Source organism: Gouania willdenowi, chromosome 24 (assembly GCF_900634775.1).
Source record: "Gouania willdenowi chromosome 24, fGouWil2.1, whole genome shotgun sequence".
NCBI classification, from domain to species: Eukaryota; Metazoa; Chordata; class Actinopteri; order Blenniiformes; family Gobiesocidae; genus Gouania; species Gouania willdenowi.
This window is the reverse complement of record NC_041066.1, coordinates 2,762,868-2,783,279: the sequence shown is the minus strand read 5'-3', so window position 1 is coordinate 2,783,279 and position 20,412 is coordinate 2,762,868. Positions and strand designations below refer to the sequence as shown.

Here is a 20,412-nt window from a genome sequence, read left to right as displayed (position 1 = left end):
CTTGGAAGATACCATTAAATTTCGGAGGGGATAAAAATCATAATACTGATTCTGGATCAGTTAAAAAAATAAACAAAAAAAATCCCTCAAATTTCTGCTTTTGAAAGACGAATCTTTATTAAATTTGACTATATATCTTATTTCAAGTAGGTTCCTCAATTATTCCAACAAGTTTCATCCTGATCGAATCCAGATTACGCATTTAATCACGATTTTTAGAGAATAAAAAGGCTTTAAAATGTTCATGGTACCATGATCAGATCACTGAATGTTTCTAACTGTTGCTGTGCTGCCAACAGAGTCATCGTATGTACATAAACTGACAAACGACTAGATCTTAAATTCACTTATGTTCAGTGTAATGCTGAAAAACAAAAACTTATTGAATGACTTGTTCGTAGCCAAAGTCATTTTTATAGAGTGGGTTAAACCCTGCTGTGAACCTAACTGTTCACACTAAAAAAAATCTAATGTGAATGTATCAAGCCTGATGAGGCAAATGCAGCTCAACACATGAGTAAGAGACAGCTGTGGGTTACGTCTACAAATACAAACAATGCAGTGCTTCATGTCACTGTTCCAACACTGTAAAAGAATCAAAGTACAAACATGGGGAGGATCACACTTGACACACCACATTTATATGCCTCTAAGACTCACCATTGTAGAGTGAGCCTCCCTCAGCGTATTCCATCACAAGGCAGACCTGGGATAGAGAGCAGAGCGTCAAAGCTTTGTAAAAACAACTGCGCTGAGGCCATCAGGGATTTAGGAGCATGCAACCACTTACAGGACAATTGCACGACCCATACAGCTTCACAATGTTGGGGTGGTTTACACGTGATAGCTGTCGCAGCTGTAGACAAGAGAAGAAAAAATAAAACATCGCCACACACAAGTAATAATTACACAAAAGAGTGTGTGTTTTGAATATCACTGAAAACTAACCAGTGGGACTACATTAACTCTAAGGGAACGTTTGAGGACCACACGTATATCTTCTCCTTATTCAGTGTTTTAAATTCAACATATCTTATTCAGTTTAAAGCCTAATTGTATGAACTTTGTCCAGGTTTTTTTTAAATTTCATGTTCATAATTCCATGATCACTTTTATTGCAAGATGTATAGAACAGGAAATACAAAATGTACAGAGACTCTGAGTTCGGGACCGATTCCCATTATAACCACATATTTTGGATATACTGTTATCCTGACATATAAAATGTTTTTCACAAAAATACCTAATAAATACATGTCAATAGAAAAGCTGAAAACCATACATATGGAATTGATGTGTTGGGATATACATAAAGGAGTGGTGTTAATGTGGTTGAGAATATATTTTGTGTGTACGTGTTAAGGCGTGTGTGAAAGTTGAATAACAGCCAAAATTTTTATGAACATTTTATGACGCGTACCATTTTGGTACCTGCTCAAAGAGTTACTTTTTTTAAACGTGCCCTGAGAGTTAAGGGTGCAACATTTAGTCAACAAAAATCCATAAAAAAAATAAATATTTTTTTCTTTCTCCTTTGATTCAAAATGGATAAAAATGTATACAGGTATTTTTATTTCATTTGTATTAGAAGCAACCTAACCGGCTCTGTATTAAAAGATGGTCGCAAAAACGAACCAATTGTACGAATATCAGATTAGTTAAAAATATTCATTTCAATAATCAATAACTAGTCAACTATCAAAACAGTCAATAGTTGTAGCTCTACATTGCATTTTGGTGAGTGGAACCTGGGTAGTCTGCAGTAGGTTGACAGCATATCTGTATTAACAGAATGGCAGACGCTTGGTGGAGGTGGAGCTGCACTGACACACCCATTTTTGACTTGGTTTGATATGATGCCACATACATAATGTTTACATGTGATCATACTGAAATTATCGCTAGAAAATTAATCAAAACTGTGTGAAAATTATACCTCAACACTGAAAGCTTTCCTCTCAGATTCGCTTTCAATGGTCTTGATGGCGACATCTTTGCCTTTCCATTTGGCTTTGCAAACAACACCAAAGGCTCCTCTGCCCACCACCTGAAGACAGACGAGTGACGTCACATGCTGAGCACATCACCTTATTCCTATCGACATTAGGACAAACAACCAACCCACCTCTTCAACTTCAATGTCCTCATAGTTTATCTCCTCAAACGGATAACCGGTTGGTGTTTCAAGCATCTCGGCAGGTGGAAACGCTACAGACATTACTAGCTCGCTCGGCTAGTAACTTACTGACAAAACAAAAGGAGAGCAAACAAAAGATTACATTGACAAAAAATTGGATGGATGGAGGTCATAAGTAGATCAGATTTTTTTTTTTTTTTAAATTAATATTTTTGTGTATTTGTGCAATATGTCAGTGGTTACAATGCTTTCAATGTGTTGCAATGGTTACTTGATTTTTTGAAGGCAGTGTGTAATGCCTGCATTCTTTATGTATGCACAGGCATTTTATTTTCATATAATCTGTTCAGATCAGTGTTTAAACTGACATAATAGGAAAAATTATTTTTTTGCATTGTCAGTAACTCAGGGTGCTTTATCCTGAGTTATTCTTATTTACAGTTGTTACAATGCCGTCATTATGTTGTCATGGTTACTTTGAGACGTCTACACATTAGTTTCAGTGAAAAGAAACTTGTTGCCCTTTATTTTATGATGGCAGTGTGTAACACTGCATTTTCTTTTTTTCAGCGAAAATGTGCAAAAACACTAATAATAAATAGGATGCTTTGAAGCAAATAGTTTTGACTCAATTTGTCTTCTGAATGATCAATATCTTCAGATGAACACATTCAGCAACTTAATTTTTCATCTCTACGTGTAATTTTGATATTAACTGGGTAGAATATTGTGATATATCGCGATAATATCATATCGTGATGCGTCTCGTATTGCAACATCCTTGCCAATACTCACCCCTAGTTAGGACGCAATCAGAAAACTGAGCTTTACATGTTTTGAGAAGTAGCGAATGCAGAAACTCCTAAATGATTATTTGAATACAAAATAAGCTATAAAAAATAAGTATCTCAAAATTATGGAAATAGGACACTGTTTGACTGTACTCTAGGGGTGTGACGATACAGTCAGCTCACGAAATGAGACACGGTTTTGGGTTCACAGACTTATTTAACCGAGTTGCACATGCATTTTGAAATGTTTCATTATAACTCTACATGCATGATGTAAGCATGAGCTTTATTAAACTTCTTCCACAACCTGAAACTAAAATTCATAAGTTAAAATAAAATCAATAAGTATTTCTTTCTTTTTTCAAGTGCAAACAATGTTATGTGCAAAACCAAATCAAAGTTCTACTCTGTCAATACAGAGTGCTAATAGTGCAAACAGAGCCTGACCAAGTATGTCATTAACAACGTGCTGCAACTACACAACTATTAATTGTTAATAAACTAAAAAAAAAAATATATATATATATATATATATATATATATATAAAGATTTCTTTTTTTTTTTTTTTACCTTTATTTTACCATAAAAGTCTTTTCCACTGCAGGAGACATTGTAACTGCACTAAGAAGTGCACTGAAACCTGAGCATGTTGACCAGCTTGTGTTTTTACAATAAAATTTACAAGTACTAACTTTCTGCATTTATTTGTTGTTCAAGGCATATATCTCAGTTAAGTTGCACTAAAGTCATGAAGTTGGTTTAAAAGCCATAGGCAGATTGCATGTTATTTTATATTTTAAGTTGTTGGCACATGGCATATTAAAGCCAATGTTTTGTGTGTAAACTAGGCCAATAAACAATATTTCATACATAATGTACTCATGAAGGTGTACACATTTACAGATTAGTTGTTTCTTAAGACGTGTATATATATATATATATATATATATATATATATATATATAAATCGCAATAATCTCCTTATACTGTAATATCGAGATATATCGTATCGTGACCTATGTATTGGGATACGAATCGAATCGCCAGATGCCAGGCAATACACACCCCTATACATTATATATATCAATATGGGCAATATTGTCATGTTCTAAATCGCCAAAAGAGAAAACTATCTTGAATCTCGATATATTGCCCAGCTCTAGTCACAGGTCACATTTCAAAAAGTGACCACTGATGAGCTGCTATAAAAAACAAAAATGTAGTATACAGACATAGGGGACAAATTTACATCTTTAACTACGGGTGTGATGAGATTTCGTGCCACGAGATTAAACTCGACGAGATTTCTCGTCGCCTTAAAATCTGCCTCGCAAGAGGAGGTGTAAATTTTAGTTCTGGTTTCAATTTCTGGAAGAAGTAGTTTATTAACAGTTAAAAGAACATGGCGGTGTAGTTGCAGCACGTTGTTAATGACATGCTTGGTCAGGCTCTGTTTGCACTATGAGCACTCTGTACTGACAGAGTGGAACTTTGATTTTGCACATAATATTGTTTGCACTTGAAAAAAAGAAAGAAATATATGATTTTATTTATTTTATCATTTATAAATTTTAGTATTAGTTTCAATTTGTAGAAGTAGTTTAATAAAATCTCAAGCTTACATCATGCATGTAAAGAGTTATAATAAAACATTTCAAATTGCATGTGCAACTCGGTTAAATAAAAGTATATTGGTCCAGTCATTGTAGTATTCTTAAAATCTCGTCTTGTCTTGTTCTTGTGAACCCATTATCGTGTCTCGTCTCGTGAGCTGAGTGTATCCTCACACCACTATCTTTAACTTTTCCTTAATCCAGCAGAGGATATCTGGAAACTGATAAGTTAGAACTGCATCGTAAAGTACCAAAATAGCAGAATCTTTGCTTGTAACATACATTAACAAACACTAAACATTAAAAGGCTGTTCTAAATTACATTTTATACACGGTTTATTATATTAAAAAAATAAATCAGCAGCTCAACTATAGTGCTTTTAAAAAAAACCATTAACATTCCATCTACAGTATTTTGTGTAACTTACCATTTAAATGACTGATTAAAGTGATTATTGGAAGCGTATGGTTAAATTACAATCTATTATGTCAGAATGATTGTGCACTAAACATTTCTCCCACCCCTATGGCAAATGTTTTCTGCTTTTGTGAGTTAAATTGACTAAACCTATTTATTCATTGTGGGAGGATTTTATTCAAGGCAGCCACACAAGTAGCACCATATACTGTAGGTCACAACATGCTTTCTACTGCAGCCTTTCATAGAGGAAGGCAGTGGTTTGGACATCTTTGTTTACGGCAGACTGAGGTAAGGTCCTTAACGGGCCAGCCTGTTTTCCTTACTGATCCAAAACCCAAATATAAGAGAGGGTTGCATGTTATCGGCCCATTTCAAAGGCGTGTTTGTGGTTTTGTTTATGAAGTGGTTTGTTAACTGATACTTTTCGACAAGTCGGAGCCCAGATTGAATGAAGAAGAAGAAGAACAACTACTCGACTCACAAATAATGAGCATTAGCATCAGTGTCTCCACCTGGCCATCACATCAAGTGTGCCAACATTCAAAGTATTGGCAAAAAAAGACCAGAATGCCAAATCTCTCATTAAACAGCGGTGTGGTTTATTAAAGGCCGTGGCTCTGAAGACGTTGAAAGTATTTTAGCTCAGATACGTTGAACGTATCCAATCGTATCCACTATGCATATGCAGTGCCCCTCATTATAATAAATGGACCTCTGACTTGATTTTATTACACATGCTGTTTTTAGAAATCTGGGAGAAGCACTTGTTCACTAAATATAACATTTTCTCATTTTCCCATCAACTTATTCGCATTAAAATGATAACTTCAGCAATCTGGGCTCCTCACAATACTACTCATATATTAACTCACTCAGTGCCATTGACGAGATATCTCGTCATTTCAAATCCAAACGCTCAGCACCATTGACGAGAAACTCGTCATTTGCGTTTTTTCACGGGGATTACTAGAAAACACCCTGGCGGAGGTCCCTTTTTTTTTAAGTTTTATATAAGGAAATGATGTTCAGATGTTAAGAGTTGTCACTAAATCAAAAAAAAAAAAGCTTTAAAGTCACTGACAGGGTTTTTTTTCTCAGCTTTTTGCTGTGAAACTGAAGAAACGAGCCAGAAACAATTATTTTTTATGAAAGTAGAGGCTTCAATCTTTTACAATCTGGTGTCAGATTTCAGATAGTCATAGTAGAAAATATTCTGTGGGTCTTTAAAATCAGTCAAAAATGCTCAAAAACGGCTGGCACTGAGGGGGGTAGAAAATCTGAGAATGGCTGGCACTGAATAAGTTCAGGGAATTACGTATTTTTAAAACCAAAAATAAAGACTATTTAGAGGATCACCAAAACTGAAGAATGACATCTAAATACTATGGACCACAGCAAATATTATTAACTTAATCGCAGAAATCTTTCCCACTTATCTTTAATCGCATTAACATTAAATATTTCAGTTAAGTTTACACATAATTGTACCTTTGTTTACCCAAAGTCTCACAGCGATCGCAATGGAAATGTGTCAGATTTTGTAGCTTGCGTTCACTTCTACGAACAATCGATCCTTTCGTTTTTTCCCCGTTACCTTCATTTCTGCTTTGCATACAACACAAACAGTAGAGCTATTATTCCTTGATAAGTTCTAGACTGGATGAATAACCAGCGATTAAAAAAAAAAAATAAAAATCCGAAGCCAATGTGACTTGGTATGTTAATTGATCATTTAATTGTGTATTTGCGATTAATTGAGAAATGGCGATAAAAAGTGTTATTCACTGCATGAATTTAGTAGTTTTCACTGACTCTTGATCAAATGCGATGCTGTCAAACACCGCATAGCCTCCAGTCAACTACCAGCTGGTTAGCTAACTACGAGCTGAGCAGAGACACTGTGGGAAACTTCAAGTAAACTGTTTATTGTCAGCGTGAGAAACCAGTCCTACAGAGTTTCTACCGATACCACACACTGTTGAAGAAAAGCAGAAAGCCTGCTAAAGCCAGAAAAGCTGCTAAAGCCTGCTATGGCCTGCGCTCCGTCAGCTCAGCAAACCCCTGTTAGCCTACCTGCTACCTGGCCTGGGTGCTAACGCTAGCTGCCGGGACTTATCGCTTCAACAATCCAAATATTCGCAGTTGACGTGTCGCCAGCTGCGACTCCGCGGACACTTACTTTTTACTGTTCATGAACAGGAAACCGAAGAATGACGTCCATGGTCGAACACTGCCCTCCTCTATCCAGTGGACAGGCAGACATAACTTTGGAGAAACTCGCAATGCTAACTGCTAACAGCTACAGCTGGATTTCCAACAGCACCGGAAGTGGCCCACGCGGAAGTAGGTAGTCCACAGTGTGGTCCGCGGACCAAAGGGTTGCGTCCCGAGAGCGCCCCCTATTGCATATAAAGTTTCATTTTTAAAGAAACTATTGAGACTTAAGTCTTAATGCCACAGTGAAAAAGTTGTAGATTTAGAGGGGAAAAAAGTTGTAATATTCTGAGAATAAAGTCCTGCTGTCAGAAGAAATAAAAGTCATAATAATACAACAAATAAGTTATAATTTTACAAGAAAAAAACATGTATTATTACAAAAAATTAAGTGTTAATATTCTGAGAATAAAGTCCTACTGTCACAAGAAAAAAGCCATAATAATACAACAAATAACTTATAATTTTACAGAAAAAAAAAAACATGGAATATTACAAGAATAAAGTCATAGTATTCTGATAATAAAGCCCTACCTTGACGTCACAAGGGAAAAATGTCATAATAATAGAACAAATAAGTTGTAATTTTACAAGAAAAAATGTGTAATATTAAAAAACCAGTTATTATAAGACAAGAAGAAAGTGAAAGAATGAGGTCATAATTTTACGAGATAAAATCATAATTTTAGCAGTCCCCTGCATTAAAAATAAGATCTGTGCTGCATTTTGGGAAGTTGTATTTTGTATAAATTTTAGGGATAAATAGGAAAATGCTTCCTCTTTTGGCCCATCTGTATCCGAGTATCATCAGCATCAGAACTGAGAAAGAATATGCAAGAAAATGTGTTGATTCCAGAGGAGGAATTACAGACTTCAAGGAAATCGGCTATTTTGGGGAGGAGGAGATCCGGTTGCATGACGTTAGTCTTTTTATTGTTACAAGTTTATTTTAATAATATTACAAGTTTATTCTAATAATATTACAAGTTTATTCTAATAATATTACAAGTTTATTCTAATAATATTACAAGTTTATTCTAATAATATTACAAGTTTATTCACGCAATTTTAAAACTTTATTCTTAATGTCTAATGTTATACAAATACAACAATTAGCAAGATGAATAAAATAAAAACTTTCAACCTGGATTTCCCTTTTTATTCCCTTGTGTCTTACGATCCATTACAAATCCTTATTTTTCTTTAAGTTACTATTGTCATCATGCTGCTCACCCAATGAGTCGCTTTTGACTGCTTCGTTATAATTCCTAACTGATTTGTTTTGGTGAGCTGTTCGATGACTAATATTCCTTGGTGCATATACGACAGGTTTTACTTCTGAATCCATTTTGTCGCTGTACTCACATGGCATATTTATTCAAATAAATGCTGGTGTATGGAGGTAGATTTGTCTTTATTATTTAATCATAAATACGTTTTAAAAAATCACTTCAATAAAAAACTCACGTCAATCAAAGACACAAAAAGTTTTCAAATGCAATTTTTTGGGGGTCTTAAATATTTTTTTTTTTTTTTGCATTCAAACATTTTTTTCTTTGATTGAGGTAAAGATTTTTAATTGTTTTTTTTTGTTGTTGATTGAAGTGATTTTTTTTTTTTTTTGACTGAATAATAAGTAGGGAATTCGTTGCCTAATGGCTCTACCTTGTGGCCAGAATGTGCAACTTTTTTTTTTATCAAAAGATTGATGCGTGTTTAATGACGTGATAATGCAGTCAGCTTCAGTGTTTTTTTTTTTTTTGTTCGCGTATTTAATTTTCCACTGCTATAGTCTTGTATTTCGTTAATGATCCAATGAACATTTCCTCTTCATCACAATCCTGCTTCTAATCCACATCAGCATCTTTTTAAGGTTAAACTGTCCTTGGCTACTTTTTGCTTTGCACATTTCAGCAAAAATGTAGTTTTCACATATTTTAATTTGCTAAAGGGAAAAAACCCAATAATCTGCTTATAAAGACAAATGTAACTCAGTCTTGTTGAGTTGTTTTAAGAAGCAGCTTGGACTTAAAACCTACAGGAAATATTAGACTTAAATAATAGTATTAAACTATTATGTCAAATGAACTCAAACTGTGAACAAATCTTAGTAATAACATCACAATGTGCTAAACACCCCTGATTGTGAAAAACAAAGCACTTGAGTCCAAACAGTGTGTAATTAAGGTTTTAGTTCAAGTTCTTGTGAAAGGCAAGCAAGCTTTCTAACATTTAGTTACAACCTAATGAAATGCCCAAGGAGGGAATCTCTTCTTTGGACTTTATACACATTGGATGCTACAAAGGGCTCATAAAACATGGATATAGTGTAAGAATGAATAACATAGTAGACGTCTAAGACCAGGACACACAGAAACACCGAAACCCTTGGGGCCTCTTTATGCTCAAATCCTAGTAAGTAAATAAGTAATTTATTTATAAAGAGCTTTTCGCAGATAAAATCACAAAGTGCTGTACAGAACAGAGAATAATTTAAAACAACAGAAGCAACATCATCAAAGAATAATAAAACAAAAGTGCATTTACATCAACAGGAACAGCATCATAAAAGGATAATAAAAATTAAAATCCAGTTAACTAAAAGCTTTTCTGAAAAGAGAAGTCTTCAAATGCTTCTTAAAAGTGTTCACACAGTTTAGCTTCTGGAGAAACTGGTGCAGGTTATTCCAGAGTCTGGGGGCCACAGCCTGAAGAACGAATGGTGCGCCCTGAAGTGTAGGGGCACAGCAAGTCCGAGATATATTGAGGGGCCTGACCATGTAACGCTCAGAAAGTCAGAACTAAAATGTTGTACTCCATGCAAAACTTGACTGGAAGCCAGTGCAGAGTAAATAGAATGGGGGTAATGTGGAATGTTCTGGGAGCACCAGTCAAACGTCAGGCAGCAGCATTCTGTACGATCTGGAGTCTGTTTAGGGTTGACTTATTAAAACAAGTGAAAACAGAATTACAACAGTCAATGCTAGATGATATATATAAACACATGGATGATCAATTCAAGATCTGATTTTGATAACAAATTCCTCACTTTGGAGATATTTTTCAGGTGATAAAAACAGTTTTTGGTCAGTGACGACAGTGACCCTCCAAAGACATGGACTGATCAAACACAACCCCAAGGTTTCTGAGGCTGGTTTTCACGGAGGAGCCCAAATCACCAAGAGAGTTCTTGATCAGGGGGATCTTTTTATCAGGAGCGATGATCAGAGTTTCTGTTTTGTTCAAAGTTATGGAGATAATTTGATGACAACCAGTTTTTGATACAAGATACACAATCTAAGAACTCTGATAAAAAGTGATACTCTGAGTCATTAAAGGAGCAGTTCAACTGGATATCGTCAGCATAAAAATGACAAGACACATTTTTAAAATCACGGATCAACCGACCAAGAGGCATCAGGTACAGTAAAAACAAAACAGGCCTCAGAACAGAGCCCTGGGCTATCCCACATGACAGGTTGGACACATTAGACATTACATCGTTAATAGCAACATTAAAAGTTCTTCCATTAATATATGAAGTTAACTCAAGTTGGGGTATGTCTGACAAAAATACGGTTGTCAATTGTCAGATGAAAAAGAAGGAGAAAAGGAAATCACACGACAAATACTCTTGTCATATTATTTTCCCAAAAGCGACACCTGGGAAAAAGCATCTTTTCCTGTGTTCCACATTGTGTTTACAGGGAATTCTGATGACCTTTGATGTAAGAATGTAGTCCTGCTGACAATACCCTCCACCGAGCTAGCTTCACTTATGTAATGTCAAAATTGTGATTACAATCATTAGAAAGGATGCTGTATAAACACAGCACTTGATGAATGCTAATTACATTCTCGAAACACAGGGAGAAATAACAAAAGTTCCCTAAGGAGGTTTTCCAAACCACTAGGCAAGCACAACTCATACTAATGAGTATGAACTAATTTGTTGTGATATTGAACAGAGAGTTGTTAATAGCAGCACCCCTGAAATAATTATTCTAATCGCTCATTTCATAGGTGATTAAAACTCTCACCTGGCAGATTTTCCATAAACACTTGCAAACCTCAGTGTGCTTTGGGAGCTGTGGTCAACGGGAACTCACTTCTTTGTTTCCTCCTCTCAATAGGATAAAGTTTTCCATTGCCTGATGAAGTCTCCTTCTCTGTACATGCATGAATATCTCAATGGAGGCATCATTTGCATCATAAGGCAACAGCATAATGAGAATCCCTCACAGGACAAATTGTGATGAAATTATGTGACTGTTGTTGATGACAAGATGCAGCTTTTGTGAAACCTGACACCAGATACACAGGGAGAAGCACTCAACCAACCTTTATTGAAATACCAACAGGTTTTCAAGCCCCAAAGGTGGCTGTGTTGTCCAACTGAACAAGGATAATAAAACATTACACACTGAAACTAACTAAAAACAAACACAACACAAAACTCTCATTTATGTATTAAAAGCTGCTTTGTTAACTTTCACAATTAATGTATTTCCCACTTGGATTTGATAAAGAAAAGTGAGAGATGGAATAGAACACTACAATGTGCACGACATCAACTCAAAGGAGCAATTCCCAAATGTTTAGAGCTCAGAAAGTGTGAGAGAAGCAGGTCAAAGGACCATGTGATTACAATCTTTAAAATATATGAACGGGTTACACTTGAATGACATGCAAAATCTGTTTATTGGCTTGACTTCAAACATGTTAAATTTGTCAGCGTTTTTTAGTGTCGTAGCTGAGGTTGGGGAGAGGTCTCCAGGCAGGAGAAGTGGTCTCCAAAAAGTTGGTTAAACATAAAAAAATAAACCGGATGGCTCATATTTCAGTATTCCAAAAAACCTGGCAAGGCTGGCATCAAACAGCTAGAAGGCACAGGTGAAGAGGAGTCATGCTACTCACAGGAAGAGGGGCACACCTGGATAGAGATAGGAGGAAGGAGCCACAAACACACACGCACACACACACGCACGCACGCACACACACACACACACACACACACACACACACACACACACACACACACACACACACACACACACACACACACACACACAGACTGAAACATGAGAGAGTCTCTCTAATCAGATTCAATATTTAGATACAACTTTACTGCAAACCTTAGAACAGAACAGGGGTCACCAACACAGTGCAAATGGGCACCATGAAGGTAGCCCGCATAGACCACTGGAGGTGCCCTCAGGCCTGTTCTAACACCACTCGTCACCAATGAGCTCTAAAATGTCATTTACTTGCCAGGCTTCAAACTTATAAAGATAAATACAGGTGACGGTTGTAGTTAGCGTCTTAGATGAGTTGATAAGTTCTCTTTCATTATCTCTCTATAAAAGCAAGGAATCTCTGTCTGTCTTTGTGTTCCTCTATATCTCTGCGGATCAGGATCAGACTGATCTGAGAGTTTCAACATGGCTGCTGCTTGGTTCAAAGGTGTGCAACGCCAGATTTGTTTGAACGTCCCACCCCCACACCCCACCTCCTGAGTCAACGGACTCAGTGATGATGACATCAGTCCTACCTCTACAGCAGGGGTGTCCAATTCCGGTCCTCGAGGGCCACTATCCAGCATGGTTTAGATGTTTCCCTCTTCCAACACACCTGATTCAAATGATCAACTCCTCATCCAGCTCTGCAGAAGCCTGATAACGATCCTAATATTTGAATCAGGTGTGTTGGAAGAGGGAAACATCTAAAACATGCTGGATAGTGGCCCTCGAGGACCGGAATTGGACACCCCTGCTCTACAGTGATGATGTCATCATTTAGAGCATTGGTCCTTCATCTACAGTGATGATGTCATCAGTTAGAACATTGGTCCTACAGATAATGTCATCAGTTAGAACATTGGTCCTACTGATGATGTCATCAGTTAGAACATTGGTCCTACCACTACCGTGATGATGTCATCAGTTAGAACATTGGTCCTACCACTACCGTGATGATGTCATCAGTTAGAACATTGGTCCTACCACTACCGTGATGATGTCATCAGATCTACCTCCACAGTGATTATGTCATCAGTCCTACTTCCACAGTGATGATGTTATCAGTCCTACCTCTACAGTGATGATGTCATCAGTCCTACCTCCACAGTGATGACGTCCCACCTTCAAACACAACCTCATTTGGCCATTCATGAAAAAGCTACTTATCCTCCCACTTTTCTATAGCAATACATAATTCCTACAGGCACTGCACTAGTTACCAGTAAATTAACCATCTTTAAATGTCACTTAAAAATTGTGACAAATCTGTTAAAGTATAACAGATATGTTTTTTGTTAAAGATGGTGCAGATTTGGTATATAGGTTTTGAAATTTTAAAATCTTACATAATTGTTGAATTGTAGAAACATGTTTCCATTAGTTAAAAGTAGATAGTGGCTAATAAAATAGGAACATGTTGATTTCCAATGAAATGTTTCAGAAGCGGTCATTTGAAAATGAAATAATTGCATAAATTAAGATGAATAAAGTGTTGCATGTTGAAACTTAAAGCTGATATCTGGAGTTTCTGAGAAATCTATGTTTATGTATGATTCTTTTGAAATGCGAAACAATACCGAACTAGTCTTTTACTATGGTCTACTGCCGGTGGTCATTCATATACGTCAATGTATATAAGTCCTGCCTTTGTTCTATAGACCCCTATACAAATAGAAAATTGCGCCGCAATAGGCTTCAACTTCCTGTAGCGAAGACTGTTAATCAAAGTCAATGTGAGTGTTTAAACTGTGCACGGAAACAAGGCGCTGCGTCACAACAGCAAACAGGTATCACTCTGAGGAGCAATTTATCTCGGAGCTGCTTTTTGAAGGTGCAGGGACCCATAGACCTGTATCAATGCAACCCGATGCGACTTTGTTATGTTCTGCGATGCGTGTGTACAAAAGTAGAGGCGTGGCTTCTGGTAGATTGGTAGAGGCAGGGGGAGGAAGTGAGGCTGTTTAGGGAGGGACATCGAGACGTTCGCTTGTAAATTTTCTCTCATCTTTTCTTCCTCCGGATATCAGCTTTGAGTAATTCCTACCTTTTTAAGTTACCTTTCCCTCTGATTAAAGTAAAACCATCAAATCTTGGTATTTCAGTGTATATCAAACTGGTAGCTCTTCGGATTAACCAGTATCTTTGAAGTAGTTCACAGATTCAGAAAGGTTGGTGACCCCTGCCAAAGATGTTGGTCCATTACTATTCCATTATTAATTGGTAAATCATTCACTTTACTATAACTAGAGCTTACCATGATAATAATAATAACAAAGTGGCTAGCCGTACCCACAAAATGGCTGAACAAGCGATACACATACGAAATTCAAATCCACTTCAAAAGGTAAGTTCGTAACGTAGTTTAGGAATCTACGTATTAATAGCAAACAGAAGTACAAGTACGTAGCTTCGTAATCACCTAAACTGGCCAAGGAGGGGCGCTATGTACGGATAGCCTGTTGGTATATTGATACGAGTTTATGTGCGGAAAGCCACTGCCTAATAATAATGGCTTGGATTTATAAATCACTTTTCATTACACTGAAAGCACTTCACAGAAACCATGATTCATTCACACCAGTCATACCGGTGGTGCTAAGCTACTTTGCAAATGTAGCCACAGCTGTCCTGGGGTCTACTGACAGAAACAGGGCTGCCAATCCTCTGACCACCACCAACATTCATCCAAGGATACAACAGCAATGACTGTGATAGTGTGGGATTCAAACCCTTTCGTTATTGGATGACCCACTCTACCACTGATCCACGACTGCCATAAACATTCACACTTCAAGGCTGCAAAGCCACAAACAGGAAGTGCTGTAGAACTTCCTGCTCAAAGAGCTGAACACAGGGGATTATTGATTTTTGAAGCTGATCCAGAATCAGTATATTAATTCAGATACCCACCAAAATGCAATCACACGTTCCTTTTCCCATTTTGAAAGTTTCAGCAAAATCCATTCATCCATCCATCCATCCATTTTCATACGCGCTTATTCCCGTTTAACAGGGTCACGGGGGTCTGCCGGTGCCAATCTCCGGCTCTCACAGGGCGCCAGTCCATCACAGGGCAACACAGACACAGACAACCATTCACTCTCTCATTCACTCCTATGGGCAATTTAGAGACTCCAATCAACCTTACGGTCATGTTTTTGGATTGTGGGAGGAAGCCGGAGTACCCGGAGAAAACCATTCACTCTCTCATTCACTCCTATGGGCAATTTAGAGACTCCAATCAACCTTACGGTCATGTTTTTGGATTGTGGGAGGAAGCCGGAGTACCCGGAGAAAACCCACGCAGCACGGGGAGAACATGCAAACTCCACACAGAAAGGACCCAAGTCCACCCCAGGGCTTGAACCCAGGACCTTCTTGCTGTGAGGCGGACGTGCTAACCACTACCCCACCGTGCGCCTAAAATCCATTCATTAGTTTTCAAACGATAAACAAACAAAAAAATTAATGAATTAATGAACGCTGGCAATAACACAACTTCCTTGGCAGAGGTATTAGGATGTGCTGAATAGATTGTGTTGTGGCTTTGGACCTGAAAATTTGGTTTAGAAACCAATAGTTTTTGTTTAGTCCTTCCTGTAAAGTTTTGAAAAGGATCCAAATGAATCTGTTTCTATGTGTTTATTGTTGTACTAAATAGGCTCTAAGATACTATTAAAATATTAAAATGTAACACCAAGTTTACACTCAAAACACAACAAATAAAAAGCATCCTTCAATGAAATTTTATTGTGATGAACTACAGTTGAGGACACAATTATTAGCACCCTGAAATTTGAAATTTCTTCAAGATTTTCTCAAGTACTTTTTTAGCAGAGCAGGACATTTTCAACTTAGCATTTTTAAAAATACTAGTTTTCTTTAGAAGGTACACATTACTTGTATTTGCACACCAAAACAGAATTATTAAGGAAATAACTGAAATGACCAGGGGCATTATTATTTGCCCCCTTTAAGAAATGACCATTGGGATTCCATTGGAAATATGTGGGGTGACCTAAAGAAGAACGTCCATACCAGAAGTCCCTCAAATCTAGAGGAATTTGAGAGATTTGCCAAAGAAGAATGGCTGCGTTTCCTCAAAAGAAGTGTCAGAGACTTGTTGAAAATTACAACAAACGACAGCAGGCTGTTATCCAGCAAAAAGGATACACAATTGACTATTAGAATACGGGGAACCAATAATTTTGACCCTGATAGTTTTTGTTTTTGGTGGAATATTCAAACTTCTGTGTGCAAACTAAAATAATGTACACATCCAAAAAAAAAAAAAAACTAGGATGCAAAGAAAAGCTGTGTTAAAAATGTGTTGCTCTGTTTATAAGCACTTGGGAATTACTTTTAAAACAATTACATATTTGTAGGGAGGCTACTCATTTTGTCCTCAACTGTAATTCCACTCTGCCTCATTTATTCATTTACAGATCGTGTTAGGTCTGTTTTGAGCAAGTCAGCGTTTCTTTGTCCTCTCAGACCAGCGTAGTAGGTCTGAGGTTTGGGTGTGTTACTAGAACCATCTCTCTTGGTTTGACAGGCAGCATCCTTTGGCAGCCAAGTCTGAGTGACATTCTCCCTCCTCATGTGGCTCTCATCAGTCTGCACAGAGTGTGTCACTTTGGTCTGAAGGTCAGCCTGGGGTTGGAAATGTAAAACAAGAGTTAGTTGTATCAAATAATTTACCCATGTCAAATAAGGATGCAGATTAAAAGCAGCTCCGATGGGTTAACAAGTTTCATTCATTTGAGACTTTAAATAAAATAAATACTTTTCTATTAACATCTTAGGCTTTTGTGTATAGAGTTTGAAAACAACTTATGTTGCTACATGGCCACGTCATTAATGACAAACCCAGGGTCAGAGGGTCGTTTCAGTCTTTTGTGTTGCTCCACAGACCTACAGCAGCCACTGCATGGCTCTCTGCTACCTCTGGGATGTTTCTGATGGTGGTTCTATCCAATTGCAGTTCTCTCACTCCGAGTTTGGGGGTTCGCAGAAGTGAATGGCCACCGATGACCACTTGCTTGGTGGAATCTAATGTTAGTACCAAGTCATTGGAACTTGAGATTTCTTCCAACGTCGACTTGAAGCTGCAAGTGATAAGTGCCAGTATGTAGCCCCTGTAGAGTTAGGATCAGTTTGTGCTTCTTCTCTCCACAAGCCCAATTGTAACACAGCTTAAGAAAGCAACCTAGACCTGCTGGTGCCAATGTCACTGATCCCTCAAGTGTTTTTTCCCCAGTTGTGCTTTAGTGACGGCTTCTTGTTAGACTTAAAGGTTAAGTATTATGCTAGTTTTCACCTATCTCCATTTGTTCTAAGAAAACCAACAACATAGTATTTGAGATTTATTTTCCCAAACTTGCTTGTTTTCCAGAGTTTTTGCCCTCTGAAAAGTCAATTTCAATACGCTTCTAAAAACAGGTTGTTTTGGGGCCTTCCTGTATATGCATGAGTCGCAGACTTCATGCCTCGCTCTTTTAGAGAGGGTAATCAGATCACTATAGCAATTGTCTTTTGCTATCCACACACACTTGTTATTGTTTTCAGCCAAAAAACTGCACATTACAGTAAAACAAATGGCTATTTAAGAGGCTATTGTGATTGTGAGTCCTACAAAAGCTGATCCACGGTGTGTGTTTATCACATCAGCAGCGGAGTCAGTCAGCTGTTTCAAACACTCACCGGAGCTGCTATGTCACTTTCTTGCCATCCTCACCTTTCTAACCATAAGAATAGTCCATTTAAGGTGACAGTCTATTGTTTTGTCCAACAGCTGCGTTGCATTAGGTCACAAACACGTCAGATCATGTCAACGGTGACACAACGGCTACTAAAAATGGAACTGATTGTCAGCCCTCACTGCGCTTCGGGATTATTTATATACTGGATTATCTACTGGATATACTGTATAATCTATATAATGAACATAAATATATAATGTTTTGTAGATAAAGGGACTAGTGGTTAAGGGAATAGACTTAACCTTGTCGATGGTCCACAAGCAAGTCCCCTGTTATGTCTTTGTCTTCCATTTCTTTCCTCTTCTCTTTGGTATGTCGTGTTTTTTTGTAACACGAGTTTTTTGCGCATCCTTCTTCTTCTTCTGTATTTACGGCAGAGTCGATGCCACAAGGTGCATTACTGTCCTCCACTTGTCTTTATTGTAACGACTAGATCCTCCCGTACGTTGCATTGTCATGCAGTAACTGTAGCACAGCCTTTAAAATCCTCTGGTGGTTCACTTTATGACCAAACAAAGAAAAAAATGGAAAAACCTCCACTCCTAATCCAGACATGCTTGCAAGTAGATGCTGCCTTTCTCTCTGTGTCTTCTTCCCCGTTTCGGTGTATTTCTGTGACAGCGTTACAGCGCTACATAGAGGCCTGCTATGTTTACTGCAACGTTTTCCGCCTTTTCGTGTGGACGCACACATAATTACCCGTTTAAGGGAAAAGCATTTTCATTTTTTTCTCCATGTGGATGAGGTTAAGTCAAGCCAGAGAGCTACCAGGTCTCCTTTACACTCCCTTGCCACACAGATCAGCTGCGTCCCCACCCCCATGCACAAAGATATTCATGAAGAAAACAAACTTTTGTTGGAAAAACAACTGAATAAGAGTATGGATTGTTTCTTGGTTGTGGAGTTAGTGTGAATTATTGTGTCTCAATTCATGTTATGGCCTAACTGTGACTTTTTGGTGTAATTTCACATTGCTCACCAGTTGGAGCGCATTCCGTCTCAGCTCCCACTCGTTCCACTCATACGACTTGTCGATGTTCATCTCAACTGGGTGCAGATCCGTCTGTGTATTGCAGTCCCTTGTGGTGGGTTTTACAGCTACTTGTTTCCTTGCTTCCATCTACAGAACAAAAAGTTATCAATTGAAGTCAAGTAAAGTCTTAAAACGTACTCCTGTTTTTTAGTGGTGGTTGGCTTTTAATGATGCCACCAGGTTATCACAACTAAGGTTTATTTGAGCTGTATTTAGTCTTAGTATTTAGGCTTATTATCAATGTTGTGTGTTGCGTTTTTATCCATTTTTAAATTAACAATTAAAAACATCACAAAACAGTCACATATTTAGATATGTACCATTAAAATATTTAACAAATGTCATATGGTTGGTTTACATTCAAATATCACGTCCCAACAGCTCTGTCGTAAGGATTGCGAGTGAAGGAAGTGACGTAGTGTACGCGCATGTGTTGAAAGGATCTGGAAAGTGTGGCAAAACTATTTACATCTGTACAGTTTTTAAAATGTTTGAATATATGTGAACCCCCTGGCACTCTTTTCTTGTATTTTGTATGTCCTTATATACTGTTTGTACACTGTTTGTTTGCAAAATAAAAAATAAAAGAAATCTGGAAATTGTGGCGCCCCAAGGCGGAAACACGTTGCCAATTAGACAAAGATGAACTTAACAACATTACTTATAATCATTATCTATATAATATTTATTCTGATTATTTAAATACAAATATAAATTTGTTTCGTAGTATTTATAATTCATTATTATTTTTTATTGTTTTTTTAAAATGTTTATTCAAACTGACGTGGTGAGTGGTGGGCGGCACCCTTGCGCCCTCTATTGGCCAGCCACCACTGGCGTAGTGTAGTGTTTGATACATTTATAATGCATACTAATTGATTCATAAATATATGTTTGACATGGTAAACACTGCTTTCAGTTCATTAAAGATAAGAGCAATAGATGTTGAGTGTAAAAGACAAACTAACATCAACTACACCAAACAAGACGTTTTAATGATGCTACACAAACGTGCCACAGTGAAAACTCGATCTGACACAAAACGCTCACTGAGAACATTAGCTGGTCAATCTTTAAGGGGTGTTTAAAGGATATGAGACCTACTTTAGTCGTTTCTGACAGTCCGTGCAGTCACTGTAGATTCTGACTGTCTACTCTTGTAGATAATGCGCAGCTTTTATCTTAGTCTGAGTTACCATGACTACCTGTCAACAATGCTCCACCGTTCGTCCAGCCACCGTCATGCTTGAAAAAGTCCACCAGGGTGTTATGACTGCGGTAAAGTGAGCCCCCTGTTCAGCAATATCATCCAACCAGGAGCAAAAGGACATGGTAAAGCCAGCCGCCGGTCTATTTTTATTTGTATTTTTTTTTTTTTTTTTTTTGCTGCGCGCGTGCACTAAGCATTACGGTAAAAGCAGA

General features: G+C 37.5%; 1 protein-coding gene and 1 long non-coding RNA gene across 3 annotated transcripts in view; both read right to left on the bottom strand.

The window, feature by feature from the left end:
- map3k7 (mitogen-activated protein kinase kinase kinase 7) overlaps positions 1 to 7,292 on the bottom strand; it is a 29,892-nt gene extending 22,600 nt beyond the window's left edge. For both annotated transcript variants that reach the window (XM_028439409.1, XM_028439410.1), the window contains exons 1-5: positions 7,143 to 7,292; positions 2,126 to 2,244; positions 1,937 to 2,047; positions 791 to 856; positions 661 to 706 (exon numbers count right to left, since the gene is read on the bottom strand). In XM_028439409.1, coding sequence (XP_028295210.1) covers positions 661 to 706; positions 791 to 856; positions 1,937 to 2,047; positions 2,126 to 2,218 — 316 coding nt within the window. In that variant the 5' untranslated portion in view covers positions 2,219 to 2,244; positions 7,143 to 7,292. The remainder of the gene's footprint in view (positions 1 to 660; positions 707 to 790; positions 857 to 1,936; positions 2,048 to 2,125; positions 2,245 to 7,142) is intronic.
- An 8,255-nt stretch (positions 7,293 to 15,547) lies between these two features.
- Positions 15,548 to 20,207, bottom strand: LOC114457902 (uncharacterized). Its single transcript, XR_003672966.1, has 3 exons — positions 20,095 to 20,207; positions 18,937 to 19,077; positions 15,548 to 16,848 (listed from the first exon to the last, which is right to left on the bottom strand). It is a non-coding gene; the product is annotated as an uncharacterized LOC114457902 (long non-coding RNA).
- Between the last annotated feature and the right edge of the window lie 205 nt (positions 20,208 to 20,412).